The sequence below is a fragment of the Ceratina calcarata genome, unplaced genomic scaffold (genome assembly GCF_001652005.2).
Source record: "Ceratina calcarata isolate Rehan_Ccalc_2016 unplaced genomic scaffold, ASM165200v1 scaffold569.2, whole genome shotgun sequence".
Lineage (NCBI taxonomy): Eukaryota > Metazoa > Arthropoda > Insecta > Hymenoptera > Apidae > Ceratina > Ceratina calcarata.
In genome coordinates, this window is record NW_017176894.1 from 280460 (window position 1) to 300146 (window position 19687).

Consider the following 19687-nt stretch of genomic DNA (forward strand, 5'->3'; position numbering starts at 1 on the left):
TGGTCGATAGCACTTCCGGTATGCTGTGCGATTAATCGATATTCCCACGAAGTTTCAATTGCGGTTGAAAAAACTTCCTTCTAACTGTAGTTTCGAATCATTTTCCAGTTCACGTAACAATTTCTGAAAGTATGCGCGCCTTCTCCAATTTTTTGTTTCCTTCTTGCTGTTTCTTATGTTCGTGTACCATTTCAAAAGAATCACATTAGACAATTTCTTCATTAACTCATGGGGAGAATGTACATCTTTTAAAGGAACAGGTAAGATAATGTTTGGGAGCAATATTATTCCACCGTTACAGTGTGTAATATTTTATCAAGGTAAAAAACCAATAACTTTACAATAGCAGAAGCACGTTTGTTTTCATACATTTCGTATCTTACTTAGCGCGCGTTGACTTCACTTTGTTAATAGTTTACAACTGTAGTAAAATTAATGATACAAGATGCTCCAGTGGCATAATAATTATATTAAATGGGTCTCGTGAAAGTCTCATGAAAAGAATAGATTGTAATTTTGTTATGTCAATATCAATAACCAATGTTCGGAACACCTTGTATAATATTTATTCGTGATAACCGCGTATAAGAAAAATATGTGTCTCACGAAGCGATCGATTAAAAGAAGTGAAAAGTTATAAGAAAGTATGAAATTAGGGAAAGATTAAAATCTATCTACAAAGGCCTTGCTGTAGTCGTATCAATAAACAACAAGTTGATATATTTTCGTTTAATACGTGCATAATTCCAAAAAGGCTGAGAACGTTATTCAGATTCCTTAGAATAATATTATTTGAATGCAAAGAATTATACTCCGTTTATGTGTCAGTCTATAGTTTTCCATAAGATATTTCACATTTTTAATAGTTTTCATTTTTTGTAAAAAATTGTTAGTTACAATATTATGAAGGATGAAATTGAACATGAAATCACTACAATCGAGGTGGCCGTAATTTATTCCGAAGCTTTTGAGATCTAAAATCGTGGTACCTAAATACTCGAGAAAATAAATCAAGCTACGTAGTAAATTACTACATAATGGATAATAACAGTTCATTTGCGGAATTTTACAACTTATCGCGTAAGAAGTAATATGTAGCAATTGTCCTCCACCAAAAGAAAAGCTAAACGAGTAGATTTTTATCTATAAAAGTCGAACGTACGTGCGATGCTAAGGACACAATTTCGTTTCTCACTTTGTTCTATCGTATCGGGTCAACGACTTTCGATGCTGCTCAATAAAAGATTTCATTGTACCATGGTCGTTTCCAAACAGAGAAAATAAGGAAACTTAACTATTAACAAACATGGATAAAAAATATATTCTTAACGACTCTCCTCCTCAACGTCATGGCCATTGATAGTCGCATTTTTTTAAGTTTTTCCTCGCTTAATCTCTATAACGTTTCTTACAACATATGTAACTCTACTTAAGTAGCTATTTGTTTTATTTTATTGGGACGCACAGCATTGACATATTAATATTTTTTTTCATCTTCGTCACGGTGCGCCCGTATATTATTTGAAACATAACTTAAAAAGTCGCTTTTCTTATTGATTTTACTATTTAGAAACATAACGTAGCACAACGTACTTCGTTGTGTTATTAATTAATATGGCTGCCATGTTGACGATTTGTGATGTATCTCGTTTCCATCTATACAAACTAACTTTTCCAAATTACTTCCAACTCCACGCTATAAAAAATGGTTCGTCATTAAAATTTCTGTTGCCTCGCCAAATGCTGTGTTGTTGGTAAAAATTTATTTAAAGTCGCATTCAATAAAACTGTTAATAAAATAACACATTTCAATTATTTTCTTTTAAAATTGGTTCTATTTGCAAATAAAAGATATTAAAAATTACCTAGGCCTAGTTCCACTAAACCATGAAAAATTTTGCTCGATACAAAATTCATTTTCATTGAGTGAAATGCAGTGAGAATGTTCGGTTAAAACGTAAAATATAATATAATGTATATGGACGATCTTGGCAGTTGTATATCCAGGATAATAGTTTATCGCTACAATACTCGAAATTCACACTCGCTTATCGTTTATGGCTATCGCTAATGCCACGTACAAATCTAGATTTTTTAAAAAATCTACGATATATAAATTCTACCTATCGCCGCTGTGTACACTGAGTTCATTTAAGTAAAAACATCTAATCGTTTTATTGCTCCGCGTGACAGAGCGTGAAATCAACGAGTTTAGGGCACGAGGCAATTTGGAATATTCCTAAGAACCGACTTCTTCAGGCCTGGCCAATGGAGCTTTCGACTTTTCGGTAGTCACTGTGGTCGTTGTCACCTCCAGATTCGCCAAATCAGCTGCACTAATCTGAAGACATTCAAATAATACACAATCACATCTCGATTTGCTACAACGAAGTTCTGTAGCTACTACTAAACATTCAGTTAGAGAAAGCTTATATCTACGCAAACAGGTTGTTAGTTCAGTACATAGAATAGAACAAAGTACTGTATTGTGAGATATATCTCCGTAGTCTGAAAATCGGTTAATCAATCACCCAATTTGTCAATAAACTGAACTGTAGGAGTCGTGTTAATGGATTAATAGCATACAATAGGCTAAGCGTTAATTAACGTATGCTTAATATCGAGGTAAGGTCCGACACCAATTATTTAAATACATTCAGTGCCGTTTGCTGACCTCGACGTTTGAGGGTAGAGTGATGGTAGCGTGTGTCGTTGTGGTCTCAGTACCGCTGCGTATCTCTCTCTCTACTGTAGTGCCTGCGCAATAATAAATAGCACAAAAAACAAAACAGTAATAAAAGAATACAAATAATAAAATATAAGAGGGAGTAAAAGAATAACAATTGCAAAAGCGGCGAGAGACGAACACAAGATAAAAAATGATCAATGATTTACACAATAAATAAATTATCAAGAATTACGATTCTTTCTTCGAATACAGTACAATTGGGAGACCTAAAAAAATTCATTCAAAAACTTTCATTTAAAAAGCAATGAAATCAGTGTCATTCAGAATCATATAATCTGGTCACACTTCATCACAGTAAATTTAACACTAATTTTCGATTAATAATGATTTCACTCACTGTTCACTTGTTGTGTTTCATTTGTCTGACTTGTCTCAACTTCGCCATTGGCGGTAGTATTGTTGGTCGTTTGCGAAACGACGGTCGTAGTCTTTACAACGAGAGATTGATTCTGGGTGGAGATCTCCGATGTCCGAGAGGTAACTTCCATCTTAAGTCCTGCAAGACGATTGTGAAGATCTTCGGAAGACGTTGCATTTCTGAAAAGTGAACTGTTACTGCCAATCAAATGGCAAGTACACGAAAACACAGATTAGCAGAGCAAAATAAATCCGTTACGAAGCAGGCTTGTCCTCTACGAAACTAGACTTTCTCTCGCATATATAAAGTCAACTAATAAGTAATAAGCAAGTGAAATTAAAACAATAAAAAGCTAGACGTGTCGTGTAACATGTTCACTTACAGTAAGTGATCCTTCACGCTATCGATCGTTATGTCTCCGATAGAACTTAAATCTTGACGATCGTCTTCTCCGTTCACATCGTTGGTACTTGCAGCTGGTTGCAACGGTGACTCTTTCGGAGATTCTTCACCGCTGGCTAAAATACATGTATTCAAGAATCGATACTAAAGCGTTACAAAACACAGTGATTGATGACAATGTTAATCGGAGGTAAATTACAATTTAGCGACTAGCTCTTAAGTCACAGATGATTATAGCGAAGCAATAATTCATTATACATATATATGGGTTATCAGATTATGCAAGCGGTTACGCGCATTTAGTAATAGCACGTTTAAACATCCTATAATGATCTTTCAACTTAACAATTATCTAACAAGTATTAAAACGCGAAGAAGACTCGTTGCGAAGACCCGGTATACTTACTGGAACCCACCACTCCGTTTTCCGTTATCATCCTCTGTACCGTGTTCGGCTCAGTTCCCTGGGTCGTCTCACCTTCCGTTTCGGCCGTCCCCTCGACTACTCCTTGCTCTTGAGTCTCCTCGTTGTTAGTCTCGGGAAATGATCTCGCGTTCGGTGGTAAATTTAATGCGCAGTTCGCTTTCGTCACTTTACTGGCTGACAATGAAATTCGCTGTAGTTCCGAACTCGAATGAAGATACAACGCTTCGCCGGCTTTCGTGAATGTCAATGAGGAAATTCCGCTAAAGAACAACGAAGCAATGAATACTTTATATGAAAAGAAACCAATCGACTTGAAAGCATATCTACTAACTTAATGTCCTCCCTCTTAATTGCGGCAGCGTTCAGCTGCCGTCTCAATTCAGGAATACTAAGCACTAAACAATCTCCGAGATTAGTCAAACACAATAAGCAGGTCTCTTCGTGCGTCCCTGCAGGTTCGATCGGACACGTAAACTTCGCGAAGCCTGTCTTCCTTACGCGGGAGCCCTCGTGCGCAGTAAGTTTGTATTTACAGTATGGTTTTAACGATGGAAGATTGAAAATTTTGAATTGCTCCTCGCTTGCAATTACAACACGATGCGGGGAGGCCATGTCTGGGCCGGGACTCACGCCTTTCTCAGCTTCAAATGGTTCCGGTAACGGGACACTGGACCCATCGAGAATCGTGATTGCGATTACGGGTGCTCTGTGCTTTAATTGAATCTCTTTTCCTAATGTACAATTTACATCTTCTTCCGTTCTTCTAACACCAGCCGGTATCGCCAACGTGAAAACGTAAACGGTACCGTTGTTAGTACCCGCCCAAAGCGTAGGCGTTGTATTTTGCACTGAAATACAAAACAAAGTATTAAATTCATGAATTTAAACACTTGATAGAAGACATCTTAAACACACTTACTGCTTATAATATAACTCCTAGCAAAATATAAACATCGAACCATTGATCCCAGCGCATCATCCACAGGTCTTGCCTCTACTTGCCTCTCCACAGGCTTCAATTCCACTGGTGAAAGATCACCGCTTGGTGAAGAAGCGATACTAGGTCTTTCAGAAATAATAATCATCGTTTAATATATTAGTCACGTTTGTGCTTTTGGAAGCTTAAAGTATACTTACGTTTCTTTCTTCTTTTCGGATGCGACATTCCTCGTTGGACTACTAGCGTTCGTTCGACGTTGCGATCTTCCTTTCCTCAACCTTCTAAAAGATTCCCTCAACGATTTTTTAAACGATTTCCGTCTAGAAATCGGTGTATCACCTGATCCCGAAAGATCTACGGGGCACACAAAATTTAAAAATGTATTCTGCTTACGAGTATCTAATTAACGTATCCAGTTAATTACAAGTACCGTTTGGATTAAGCGTGCACTTTACGTTGACAGCCTTCGCCCTTGTATAATCGAAAACAGCTAAACCGTGAGCTGTGCCAGCAGCGAGTAAACCCCACTCACTGTGCATAGCCAGCGCGGTGACCGCAGCTGGTGGATACAATTGAAGAAGACTTTGCGGTTGAAAACCGACCGCGAAACTTATGCTAGTTGTTCTCGCCGGAAGATGATCGTGACCTTTCCAAACAAATCCGTCACGATCGTTCACGATATTCATGGTAATGGCTTTGATCTCCTTGTTCACTGGCTCGGACGATATAGTCGCTGTTATCATGTGACCAGCCGTGCCGGCAATCACCAGAGTCGATGATAACGGGCAAAGTAAAACTTTCTTCACTGCGAGTCGCGGGTCATCGGAATACGGATCGAAGGTTCCAACCTTTCTGAACGGTGGCCACTGATCTTCGTCGTCTTCTGGCGGTTGCTCAAGAACGTCCAGGTGTTCGCCGGTGAACAGAATAGATGAATTATATTTGTAAAGAGGCGTCAGAGCAACATCGGACGCGTTCCAGAATCTCACTGTTCCGTCCTCGTGACCGGTCAGTAACAACTCTCTGCCTTTAGGTTTGTCGCTACCCGACTTCTGAGAAAGTATTATTCCACCATCTATAGGCCATGATTTATCCGAGTACAGATGTTCGGTCTGCGCTTTTCCAGCTGTGACAATGTTCTCCCACAGTTCTTCAGGGACATTTGGCACGTGCTGCGAACAGGTGACCTGTAACAAATAGAAGCATTGCAAACATGAGTACAAAAATGATGTGCGTCAAATCAAATGTTAGGTAATAAAGTGTGACATTTACCGCGCTTGCATGAAGCGATACTAAGTAAGGTAACGCCATCATCTTCCACTCAGGATTAGTTAAATCGATTGCTACTACTTCTTCTTCGGCTAATACTATAAGCGCTTCCGGATTATCGACGCTATCTTTACCATCCTCTTGTTTAGGGAACACGACGAAGAAGTCGATCACTTTCGACGTGAAATCGAAAACGACATGTTTGCCTTTCGCCATAGCAGTGATCGTATGACGATCGCCGTAACTCGCGCGCGGCATTCCACCCGAGAATAAAAAGAGTTCGCCATGTCTGTAAAGCATTTTTTAAAGTTGCATTATCTCACGAATTACTTTCCATACATGAATGAACAAGTAGAATTGTTTTACTCACTCTGCCGTGGGATAGACAAGAATTTTAGTGACTGCTTTACACGGGAACGGTCCGTAGGGAGTGGTCGACTCTAGCACGTTATCGCTGCCTGGACTCCAAAATGCATAGGATCCGTCGTTGTGGGAGGAAACGAAACGGGTCTCGGAGAGCCAGTGGACAGATTCCAGCTGTTGCGTGGAGACGAATGTCTGCGCACGCGAAAACAAACCCATCAGCTGCACGTACACGTTCGCCAAAACCACCAAAGACACAAACGACAATCAGAACGAGCAATACCATGTCACAGTACGTGCTTAACCCATCGGTGCACATTCGAAAAAAATATGTTACTCAAGGATTACGTATTACAATTTTATTTTCATTTTTACTTAGCATACGAGTTAATGTTATTCGATGAAGATAATAATTAAAGTTAATCAATCCTTAAACTTGCATCTTTGTATACCAATGGATTAAACTGCCCCACAAATGTAATAAGCATGTGTGTTCGAACTGTGTTCTGTAAGCGTGTCATTACATTCGCCACAGTGTACAGTATTGTGTACATAGATAAGTGCGTGTAAGGAGGAGTAAGGGCTAATAATAAGAAAGCTCACCTGCTGAGCTCCGGGAGTAGCTTTGTTCCACAGGACCATCAGCCCGCGATTATACCCTATCAGGATATTGTCCGGGTGACCTGGTTGTTCCGCTATAGCCTCGACCGCTCCTGGATTCTTCTTGTAATCATCTGGCACGCTGCGACAACAAAAATATCGGTATGTCACGGACACGTACGTCTGACTAATTTCAATGCCGACTCCTCCGTGGCGATTAAGGATCAAACGCTTTGTTCCTTCGACGAGACTTAATTAGAAAAGACATTCACACGGTTTCGTGGAGACTCATTGTCTCGCGGAGGTCGGTTCACCATGTCAAAGGTGTTTTAGATTAGACGTCGAGAATTTATTACACTGTCACCGACAGAGAATCGTCATTCCAAGAATTATTTTATCTTAACGCGTTCAGTGTCCCGTGGATCACACGTGATGCGCGGTATTTGTCTCGCCCACATTCGCACATCGAGAACAATCAGTCCTGAATGAGTTTCATTTAAGACTAATGCGACAGGCGTACGAGTTTTCTCTCAAGTTAGAAAAGATATCAACTGCTACTCACTTTTGCATCACGACATCTTGGTAGATAATGTTATCCGGCATGACAAACGTCTTCAGGTTTAAAAGATAGATGTTTCCACCCTCCGTTCCCAGGAGCAGGTGCTCGCCGCTCGATTCGAGGCACATCGCCGAGATTTTCTTCAGTTTCCCTTCCAACGAGAGCGACTTTGTCTCCACGACCGAGCTCTCGTTGATCTCCCACAGGTGAAGCGAGTTGTCGTCGCAAAGGGAAACCACGCGGCCCTGTTACGTGTGTTCCTTGTAAATGAGAGAGTTTTTTCTGTCGCCTCGTTCCACGAACGTACAAACGACATGTTTATTTTAATGAATGAATGAATAGTGTCGTCGACAACTCTTTTTCCCTCTATTTACTCTTCCGTTTCCCTGTTGCCGGATATATTAAAAGAAATCTTTGAGAGACAGATTTCGTAACGTCCTTTGAATCGCGATACAGATAAGCGAAGTTAATAAGTATTGTGTTGTAGTTTTCACAATTTCATCGTTTCTCATGGTACGCTCCCGCGTCCTTTTTCCTCGGTAACGAAGGCATCCGCAGTAGGCGAAGTGAAAACTCATGAAAAAGGCAAGGTTAAGACGGCACGCCACGCGTTTCGTACTTTCACGCGAATCTACGTTGTGCCGAGCGTGTTTTCCGCGAGGCAAAACACGTCCCTCTTTCCGCGTGTTATTAACGTGTGCAGTTAAATAATTGGGTCTGCATACGCTCGATCATTATACCCGACAAAGGCAGAACTGCCACTCCAACTGTTCTGCATTCTACGCTCTATCTATTGTCTGGCTCGGCATACTTTCGGTCCTTACGTTTGTTAAATTATCTGGATAATTTAGAATCGAAACTCGATAAACTGATGTAGTGGAATCGTTTAGATCTCGTTACGTAATATCCAACAGAATAGACTCGGGAACGACATAACGTTAAAAAAAAATTGTAAAACGTGATATTCGATACAGTCACGGTGAGGTAATTATAATCGCACAGCTGCTATCTTATCGGTTTTAGAATTCGTTTGAAAAATGATCGCGATAAAGAGATTTGACGGCTCGTAACCGGCAACGTAAGCACGGCGATGATTGATCCGATAGAAGAAACGACGCAATCACACCGATTCTCTCTGCTCCTTGCGCAAATTTTATCACCTTCGGGACGATATTCAGGGAAACTTATTAATCAACAATTTGCCGCTGAGGTAAATGAACGCGAAACGGATTTATCGTTATTCATGTACGCAAACTAGACGATGAGGTAATTCAGTGTTCTGTTATTCCTAATTATACGCCACTTTTCTCGATTGCTCTCCTCTTTTTCTCCCGCGCCGGTAATTAATTATTTCTCGAGTTCTATGCATGTATGCAAGTTGCCTTCTATCGCTGTTCAATGTTTGCCATCTGACTGTTTACTCACTCATACGATACGGCTAGATTAGTCATTTCTTTTCTCCTTATCCAATACGTTATTAATTTTATGACAAGAGAGTGCTTATATACATTATATTCGTTTTATAAATGAATATTAAAAGGCGCCAGGATGACATCATCCAGGATTCCTCGTAAAACTTATCTTAACAATCTTTCTAAGAAAAGAATATCACGTTACCACTTCTTCTATATCTACTCCTAACAAAATAAACATTACTACATTTTTAATCGTACGTCTATCATTCAATTGCATATATACATAGTATATTGACATAATTCTCCCGGATGCATCATTTTCAGAAAACAAAAGAATAATCACTGTATTAGTGATTTTGATAACGAAATCTTCCCGATGCTGCGCAAGTATTTAAAATGAAGAAAACAGGAAAAGATGGAATACACATATAGTATGTACCTTCTCGACCTTTGTAAGACAGAGCGACAATAGTGGTCGTATATTATTTATACGCACACGCGTGCAAAAGCGTGTCGCACACAGTTATGCAACTCAGCAACGGCGCGTCGCGTCGCGGCGGCCGTAGAAGCTGAACGCGGGTGTCGCGTTTCTCGTGCAACGTATGTGACTTTTAAAACAACCATAACTTCACACCTCCCTTTTGATTACAATGTGTACGTAGAAGATATTATGTACCTACTACCACGCGGGACCCGACTTCCGTACGTTTCATTTCTGGAGCGTATCTGCCTCCTTCTTTCAATGAACACGAGCCCAATCGGACTGTTTCACTTGCACGGTGATGTTCAGGCGGAAACTTTTAGGAATATAATTATTTGACAAATACAAAGGCGAGGTAAAAATTTGTGAAACTTCTCCGTTAGACATTAACATCATTTCTCTAAGTATTACGGTCGTTAAAGCGTTTCAACTAGGACGATAAGACATCTGACATTCTTTCCTAACTACAAATACACTTCCTTATTGCATGCTCTGATTTAAAGCAGTTTACGTAAGTTAAAACGTTATAAATAATGGTAATTCAGGTGTTTATAGTCACCTTACGGTTTTGTAACAACTTCTAAAAATTTCGAGACTTCAGTAACAACCCATTTATCACAAGACTATTTGAGGAACTATAAATTACGAACAATGTAACTTAAAATTGATAACTATAAAAAACGGTGACACTTACCTCATTAGGTAGAGCGATAATCCTCGTAACAGCATTCTCTCCACTCTCGATAGTATGCTGTCCATAGAATTCCACTCCTGGTCTGCCAAATCTGTTATCGCCTGTTAGTCAAGGAAAACAGGGAAAACTGTAGCCTTTGTGTTATACTGTAAGCCAGACCCTATCCAAAGTGCGTTCTCGTTTCACAAACGACCGATTTAACGCGTTGACAGAAACGATTGTGCTCAATTCGCGAAATGCATACATTCTGCACTGTCGACGAATTCTACTCTGATCTTTAACATTACGCCATTGTCTCATTTAAGCCTCCGCGTATACTCGACATCATTGATAAAACGAGCTTAATTGAAAATATTAATTAAACAATCAATTTCCGAGTTTCGCACTTTACAGATTTCAATTAAAGTTTCAAGCTTGTAAAGTGCATCCTTTCTAATATAAATTTCCATTGAGACACGGCAAAGATTTACCGATCGTCTTGCGAAATGATAATCATCATTCACTGATTACGTAGCCGTTCGAACATCTGCCATCGAAATTCTGTTAAAGTACGAATGCTATGCAAAGAATACGCATTGGAAACTAAACCTTTTGTTCGCTTTCAATTAACATTTCTCGCACCATAAAAACTGTTCAATGATTAATTCATCATGCGCGGAGGATGAAATTATAACAAAACTAAAGTCGTTTTAAATCATTGGATTAGTGCTAAATACGAGACCATAAAATGTACAGTTGTCTTAACGAGAATCATTCCGCTGAATCGATACTCGACCCCACGCGAACTGGGTAATGAGGTAACGAAAACACGTGCACGCCGTACGTCTGTACCTACGTCGACTAATTTTCAAACGTTTGTTCGGCAATAAGTTTCTTAATGACTTGCTAAGATGTTTGCATAATTTCGAGTTAATATTGCACACGTACCAGGAACGGTTTATTGCCTCTGCGGTAACATTGGCCCGACCAGTTTTATGTTCCGTTTACAACAAGGACAAGACCTCGAACAAAATAACCCAATGCTGACTCGTTACACTTGAAATATGACGTATTTGTTCAAATAACTAGGCTCCGAAATACATAATAGTTTCTCTTTGACTCGATCCTTTAATAGCTTTGCGTTTGACATTTCCTGTTGCATAGATAACTTAATTCAAAATTCGATTTCATCACGAGGAAAAGCTTCTGCACGACAGGAAAAGAATCTACCACGTCAGACTCTCAATTTTCTCGGAATGCAACTGTGGACTGTCCCACGATGGGACGTGTCCATGAAAAAAGGTAAAAGACACCGGAATGTTTTTCTCAATGAAAGTCGTGATCGCAGAGGCCGAGGCGTGAATCGAAGAACAGCTTCCCAACCGGATCGCGAAATATCGAGTATCGCGGGTCTAAAATTAGTAGCCGCAACGAGAAGAGAGAGAAGGAGAGATCAGAAGAAACCAGCGTCAATCACGTTTAACTCCCGTTTCCCTTCAGCGGTTCTCCCGAAGCGGTTTTCGACGATTTATCGGCAGATACGAGCGTCATCGAGCGTGGGGTTCCTCGGGACCCGATTATAAATACCAAAAGAAAAGAGAGCCAAGGAAGGAGGAAAAAAGAGGAGCGGCGAGAGCAAAAAGGATACACCTTGATGGCGCCGGATGCCGTGCCGATGATCATCAGCCGCAAACTCGGATCCCATGCAAGGGCCGTGGGTTTGTTTGGGAATCCATGCTGCACAGTCTGCGAACAGAAAACAAACGTCATTACATAGATTATTATACAGATACTTTAATAACTACTATTTAAAAGCTTGAAGAGAATAAATGTAACAATAAGGAGCTCATATAAGTTGAGTGGTTTAGGATTGTATCGGTGAAGGCCTGGGTGTTTAATGGGTTTCTGCGTCGTTTAAAGTCGTTTGAGTGGAATGTTGTTTATTATTAGTCGGTGATTTATCGTTCTTTATTCGACAAGCTAGATAACGACTGGGTTGTATTACTCGATGCTATTAATACAGTTTACTTTCTTTCTTAATTATCTGGCTACGTAATGAGAAAATCTTGCATCTGCATGACGAAAGAGATTTAACAGAATATTGGAGTAGATATGATACCGTGGATTCATTAAAATTTCTGATTTTCAATGATAATTGCACTACGAAGATATATTCGGAAATATGTTTTTGAATGTTAAGAATTTGAGAAACGTTTGATGTCTATTTCTAAGTTGAAGCATATTTTACCATAACGCCAAACGATTAGAAGCACATGCGGACATACTTTCTTTAGACATTCTTAAAAGCTTCTCATTTAATGGATTGCGTCACATCGCGATGCCCGATTCACAAATTGCCCTGACCGTGCTTTGCAATTATTGTACACTGGCCCTCGTAATCAAGGAGCTATTTATACTGAGAAAGTTGTTAAGAATAGTATGCGCTATCTGCATCGTCGTTTATACATATGGACACATAACAATTATTAATTTATTCTCAATTTATAATAATTTAATCTTTTCAATGAAACGATTATAAAAGAGATTATTTAAAATGTGAGGCGTGCGATGCTCTGGAAAGTTGAAACGTCGAATGAAAAGGGAAACGTGGTCTGGTCGCAATTGAATAGAACATAAGGCAAACTCAATTAAGGGAAACAGCGATGGACGGGTTAACGATCGTGCCCTCCCTTTTCCGCGACTCGTTCTGAATGCAGTTAACGGTAATTACGCACGCCCGCCGTTTCCCACTTTCTCCACGTAACGCCTTGCTCTGTATGTCCGATCATCAATTTTCGGACGAAAGGCAACGAACTGATTGCTCATCGCCGATGACTCATATCTTGTCAATTCCCGTTAATCGAACTTTTTACATTGACCAACCGTGTACGCGTAATCGCCTGCCGCTCTGCAAACCGGATCACAAACAATCTCTGTTCCGAGCAATTAAAACGTTTCTTTAATACGGTTTGTAAGTATAACAACGTACATCCTGTCACGGAGGGCGGAGTACTCCAAAATAATCTCTTCAAACATCTCTATCACTCCTCGATAAGGGAATCTTATCGGACGAGATTCAAGCAATATTTCTGAAGAACAAACACGGAAAAATTATGATACTCATGTTCTTCTATCAGAAACACAGTCTTTAATTATGAAATGCAGAAAGTGAATCTAATATTTCGCTAAAATGTTGCGGTTTTCAAGGGCAGGTGATAGAACGGGCTGAAAATTTGAAGAATGCAGAAACATTTCCTACCTGAACCGAAAGATCTTCGGGTAGGTAAGGTAAAACCTGTAAGATCTAGGGCTGCCCACAATATCGATTTGGCGTGCGTTAGAAAAACGAATGTTCGTCGGTACAATGCGGTGTACGGTTGGAGGGGATGAAAGACCTTGGCCCAGGTAATTTCCATGAGAAAGGGTGTCACCGCTTCCACGTTTCGGGCGGGTCTTCCGCGAAAATTAAAGTAAGAAGGTGCACAAGCACGGTCCAACGCACGCATAACAAAGGATTCTCCAGCGAGCTCTAATCCTAGTTTTAGCTTAATCTGAATAAGCCCGGCGTCGAATGAAGTTCGCAATGAGTAGGCATCGATCAAACGGTGCCCTTGCTTATAGCCATTTACGAGGAAAAGTATTACAGCATTGGAAATTCCTTGTTTTATCAAATAACCGGATCGATAAACGACCTACTTCTCAAAGAGTTTTTATTTATCGGACTGCATACAATTTAAATAAAAGAAACGATTCAAGGGAAGATCTAATTTTACTCACTACGTAAAAAAGTGTTAAGATCGATAATCCGATACGACATTTCTTTGAATCGAACGTACATATATTTTTTATTGGTTTTTTTAAATATTCGTAAGCCTGTTTGATATTTGACAAACACGAGGAGACACTTTCCAGGGACAATCGTTGATGTTTCATAACGGTTTAACGATAAAAATAATACAGGTACACTTACTATGAATCATCTCGTTACATTAGAACATTCGAAATACTCCATACGCGCCAATCTGCGTAGGTAAAACTAGCATAGTCTAACGGTACATTCTTGCGCGTATATTAAAGAGAACGTGAAAAGGGCTAGGCGGCTTATCATGTTTTTGTTTGCACAGAAGGCCGATAATATCGTTGTTCCTATCTTTTTTCTTTATGTCAGACAACGTATATGAAATTATTGATAGAGTCGATACAAAAATGAACCGTTGATTGCTCGACGTAATCCCACTCATACGGGATTAGTAAATTTGATCTATCATATCTCTCTCATGTGTATTTCTACTTGTCGAAGTGCCCAAATTTTTTTGAAAAACGTATAAAAATACAGACGCTCTCCAAAGATTACAAAGTGGCCTTTATCTGTTTTTTTTTTTTTAAATTGCCTCCCACGCCTCTTTCCGATCAAATAGCAGCATTCAATGACGTAATCTAATCAAACGTTATTCAGTTTTCGATTGGGCCAGACTGCATCGTAAACCACAGGTTTGCGTAAACGTGACCGTTTCAATTAAGGCAACAGGCACCCTCCGCGCCATGAGGGCTTTCTACTTTTTTTCCTACTCGTACATCTTACCATGCATAGCGTGCTACTTCTGTCTGTAATTGCTTAACCCACAGATTAACCTACATTTCCTATTTCATTTTCTGACCGAACGAAAGTACATAACGTAGTGTAAGTACACGTCTACTGGAGTAGCCGTTCCTCTCTTCTATCCCGAGTTTATGCGTCTTCCGTTTCATATTACGAGCACAACGATCAGACATTGGGAATTAAGTTCTTAGGGAGTCATGTGTATCGACTTTACCAACTAATCTACGATAAAAAAAGGCTTAACAATATACAGAAGGAAATTATATATTTTCGTTAGATTGATTTATCGGGATTGACGAGATGTCATGGAAAAACCGTGAATCGATCGGAGCCGGCACGACCTGATTTGCATCCCGGACTGTTTTTGCAATCTGTGTCGTCAAACGTTTGGATCCAGCGGCAGGAGAATTAAACCGTGATAAGGTTTCGCGACGGGTGCAGCCGATAGCCGGTGACGATGACAGCCAGCCGAGACAGAACCGCTAAAGAAACGCACCGCATACGACCACAATAATCCTGACTCTCGCACCGTGTCTCGGCCTTCCGGCGTCTTCTAGACTTTCGGTATCGATTACGTTCGGGTATCGACCTGTTGATTCCGCGCTGTTCATTCTTAAAACAAGCTGTATCATATTCCCGGACGACGGCAATTTTAGAATCTCAATATCCCGCGGTAAAGCCAGATTTTCGAAGCTGCGGACAGTCTCAGTGCAGCTGCTCTCAGACCGTTCCTTTCGTAATCCACTTGTAGCAGACAAAGATCACAATCCTCTTTGCAATTTTTTAATCTTACGCGAAAACAAATAATTGTTGCTGAATGTATATAAACATTTTAATTGATTAATAGATCGCTGGTAAAAAGAATTAGGTTAGTTTTAAAACTTGTTTGGTGTATCAGCAGTTCGTCATACACCGGTCACGCGTAACCGACAATAACCTATAAGAAAAAGCAAATCGTGGCGGGTTTTATCGCGCGTTTAACTCGTGCATACATTCGATAAAATAAAATTAAAGATTTGTTCGATTCCTTCTTATCGGGAGTTAATTCGAGACAAGTTGTTTCTCTCGACTGTACAATTATATCACGAGGTATTTATGGATCTCCTTGGGACACGATATTCAACCATCTATTACTATCCTTTTCCATTTCGAGACAAGATTTAACTGCAAAATTGTCGAGGATCTTACGTGTAAAAAGAACTCCGGTTTTATGAAATGCACCGCGTGTCAACATCGTGATACCACGAAGCAACAGATTACTATCTAACAGAACAAACTTTCAATCGCAAGTCTGTTGATTTATAAATAATGGATGCGTAAATAAAACGGAAAAAGATGAACGATCGGTCTGTTTTAAGAGCCCGTATGTTTCTGATAAAACTAACCCTCTGATGCCGTTTATCAGAGTCAGTTCTTCACCTCGTTTCTTTTTATTTTAAAAGATATAAAATTACGTGACATTAAAAATACCGAATCGTGAAAGATAACACACAGAGAATGAAAGTAAATAGCAATTCGATACGGTCTGTAGCGTTTTCTGAAAGCTTTCAAGGTAGCCAAAGAGAAGAAGACGTACAGGTAAATGAAAATAAATTTATATCCCAATAGTATCCACTCTCACTTTCTACCGCAATGAATAAAAAAAATAGCGGCAAATATATTTTTACGTTGTTTCATTAAAACTGTCTGCTTCCTATTAGGAATACCGACGTGATCTTGCCCGGTCCAAATACTTCGTGCACAATAATATTGTTTTCTTTCAAAGCTGCATCTAATCTATTTCAATAATCGCGAGGTTGAAAGAGAAAAAAAAATATAATGTCCCGTAAGTGTATATAGGTATACGAATGAGTGACTCGATGCGTTTCGCCGGGTCAGGTGTGGGCGAACCTTCGATTAAAGTCTAGACTCACCTTTCTAAAGGCGAAAAGATCCTTCTGCAGTTTCTGTCGCTCGGCCGTAGGTTGTTGGCCCTTCCCTCTGATAAACTTCAACATCTCTGTCGAAGCGAGACCGCCTTGCCTGACCGATGTGTCAGCCGCAACGCGTTTTTTAACGACGTCCCGCGAAAATCTCTCGAGTGTATCGCGCTAACCGTTCTCGACGACCGCGTGAACGGGTTGGACGACGGCCCAGCCTGTTGTCTAACTTACGATACGAACGAACACGTAAAACCATTGAAATACCCGTCAGTGGCGTGAAGTCATTCCACGTCTGTCGCTCGCGTCTCTCGTATCTTTCGCCGTCGCGTCGTTTCGGTTATGTTCGACCGTGTTCGACGAGTTTCGTCGGCATTCGGTTCGAGTCGGAAGTTCGGAAGGTAGGAAAGCTCGGTCGGGCGCGCCCGCACGAACAATGACCTCGATCAGAACTACCAACCTCGCGGTCGAATACCCACTTTCACTTGCGATCGTCGACCGTTACCTTCATGAAAATAATATATTCACATTCACGATTCAACGCTGATTTCTGAATTTCAACAATTCCTAAAAAACAGGACTCGAAGGCAGCAATTCCTTAATTGTATAATATTCGTTGATATTGATGATCATCCCAAAAATCTTTAATTGAAATTGAAATTATATAGCGGCGTATTTGAATTCTCATTCTGGGCATGTATCGGGAAGTCACGTACCTCTTCGAACGATTTCCTGAGTATTTAGGCGACGGAGGTACTTATATCTCACATCGTTTGACAGTCTTTGTAATCGCATTACAATAGAACTTATACGTTCTATGTTTTATTTCATAATATATTAATCCCCATTTTTAACATACATATAAGTTAATACATAATAACTTAATAAGTACATTTACCCTGTTTTTTAACAATGCATCATACAGGAGTCATGGTAGTACTTGTATAATTAATGTCTCATTGTATAATTTACATCTTCTAATATCAGCAATTAATACTGTCATGACAAAAGATGAAATCTCATTATAATAAAATAGAACTTTTTAATTGGCTGTTACAAATTAATATGCAGGTACGAAGCTACAAAAGTTCTTAAAATCTTATTAATATTTTCCACCGTTGTTATGTCAATATTATCACGATTATCACTGGGTTTATGCCAAACCTTTGGGAAAGGGTACGGTATTAAATGCAAAACAGGAACATCTAGAATACAGATTTCAATAATCAGTTGAAATATAAAATTTCTAAATATGAATATATAGAAATTAATATTTACCACGTTGTAAAAATGGAATGTGATCATCCTCGATATGGGCTTCCATTGAATATGGTTGAAAGTATGTTTGTGCGGGTTGCCCATACGAATAAGACTCAAATTTCCTTAAGGAAGCCAATTTACTTTCCACAGACATTAGTAAAGAATACCATTTCTCTGTGTTACTAAAGTAATTGTAAAATGTTGGATCCGGTGCACCTATTAGATCTAATAGAACTAATAGATCCTACAAAAAGGGAGACAATAATTAGAAATTGATTTGACTTGACCATTAAGTGACACTTACAATTTTATCTAATTCAGAAATATTTTCTCCTAGTTGGTAAGTACTATAGTTGCTGTGCCAAATTTGAGCTAAATGCCTTGCACCATAGATAGAATCCTTGGGACCCCATTCCTTAAAAGCTTCTTCACCATCAAAGAATATAAACATTAAGCTAACATCATTCTGAAACAAGACAAAGATCGTTATAAGAAGATGAGTAAAAGTTATTTTTATTAATATAACATACATTTTTTATTGAGTCTAGATGATTCTTCATCACTTTAGCCAAGTTGATCATTTGAGCACATGGTACCGCACTGTCTGTGGCTCCAATGAAATCCCTTTTCCTAGTATACTTTGAGTCATAATGACACGCTAATGCCAAATACCTCTTGGCATTGGGATTTAATTTTGCAATTATGTTTTCAAATTTTAAAGTACCAAAGTTGGGAGTGTCATCTTCAAAGGTGTCAGATTCCACTGCCCAGCCAAGATCTGTCATCGACTTCTTAATGTACTACAAGGAAAAACAGATTTCCTTATCAGCAAATGTCATTTCTTACAGTTACATAAATATTATTACAGCTTTTATAGATAACTAGTATTTTTTAAATTACAAACGTTATAATTAATCAACATAAACGAATTATCACTAACGTCATTTCAACTTACGTTTTTTACTGTCGTATGTTCCGGTGTGCCAACGATTCTCACGACGCATATGTTATCTAGAATTTCATCTATGTGAGTGGCATTTGATAGGTCTGATAATGTCGCTATTTGACTTTTCAACAGCTTTGCTGGCGTGTGATAGTACTGGAATCATGTCATAACTGTAACCGATGTATGTAAAACGATAATCAATGAGATGCATTGCGAAATGTCGTTTTAGAAAATGATAATGCAGAGGAGAGTGAAAGCATCCGTCAATAAAAAATGAATAAGCAAAATGAGACAAACGTTACCTTCGCATTTCTGAACTTCGTTTGCGTTACAATATCCGCATCGGTTATGAAACAACCGACGGAAATTAAGAAAATCTGTAAAATAAGACCGACCATTGTCGTACAGTAGCCAACTCGCACGCAAGTGAATGCCGTGAAGCTCTCATTCTATCTGTTAAATGTATGCCGCCATTTTGAAACAAATGTCACGTGATTCATGTGTGTTTTAACGTTTATTGGTCAGTACAAGATTAAGTAATGCATCAGTTACATGCTTTCTTCGCTATCTTGCGAACAATAAATTAATAATTGTGAGTGATAAATATATTCAATATTCCCTCTTTTGTATTATTCTAAATTATGTGTAAATTGATACGCGATAACAAATGAAAATTCAAATTTTGAAGTATCCATTCGTTGAAGAAACAGTTTAACGTATATTCAA

The 19687-nt window shown here is 39.2% G+C and overlaps 2 protein-coding genes across 8 annotated transcripts; both read right to left on the reverse strand.

Moving 5' to 3' along the window:
* Positions 1-284: 284 nt before the first annotated feature.
* On the reverse strand, positions 285-17085 carry l(2)gl (LLGL domain-containing protein l(2)gl). Of its 7 annotated transcripts, none has more exons than XM_026817307.1 (16): positions 16750-17084; positions 11885-11982; positions 10258-10348; positions 7671-7912; positions 7112-7250; positions 6516-6703; positions 6149-6434; positions 5307-6063; positions 5074-5230; positions 4856-5001; positions 4268-4784; positions 3916-4196; positions 3490-3625; positions 3087-3286; positions 2675-2757; positions 285-2341 (listed from the first exon to the last, which is right to left on the reverse strand). In XM_026817307.1, exons 1-16 carry the CDS (start codon positions 16831-16833, stop codon positions 2240-2242), a joined length of 3507 nt encoding a protein of 1168 aa, XP_026673108.1. In that variant the 5' UTR covers positions 16834-17084; the 3' UTR covers positions 285-2239. The 7 variants fall into 7 exon arrangements, with proteins under 7 accessions (XP_026673108.1, XP_017887722.1, XP_026673105.1 ...); XM_018032233.2 differs by having other exon boundaries at positions 3087-3304; XM_026817304.1 differs by having other exon boundaries at positions 6516-6730.
* Positions 17086-17571: 486 nt separating this feature from the next.
* LOC108629410 (glutaminyl-peptide cyclotransferase) lies at positions 17572-19446 on the reverse strand. Its single transcript, XM_018032061.2, has 6 exons — positions 19264-19446; positions 18971-19114; positions 18546-18815; positions 18320-18481; positions 18034-18259; positions 17572-17960 (listed from the first exon to the last, which is right to left on the reverse strand). Exons 1-6 carry the CDS (start codon positions 19357-19359, stop codon positions 17809-17811), a joined length of 1050 nt encoding a protein of 349 aa, XP_017887550.1. The 5' UTR covers positions 19360-19446; the 3' UTR covers positions 17572-17808.
* Between the last annotated feature and the right edge of the window lie 241 nt (positions 19447-19687).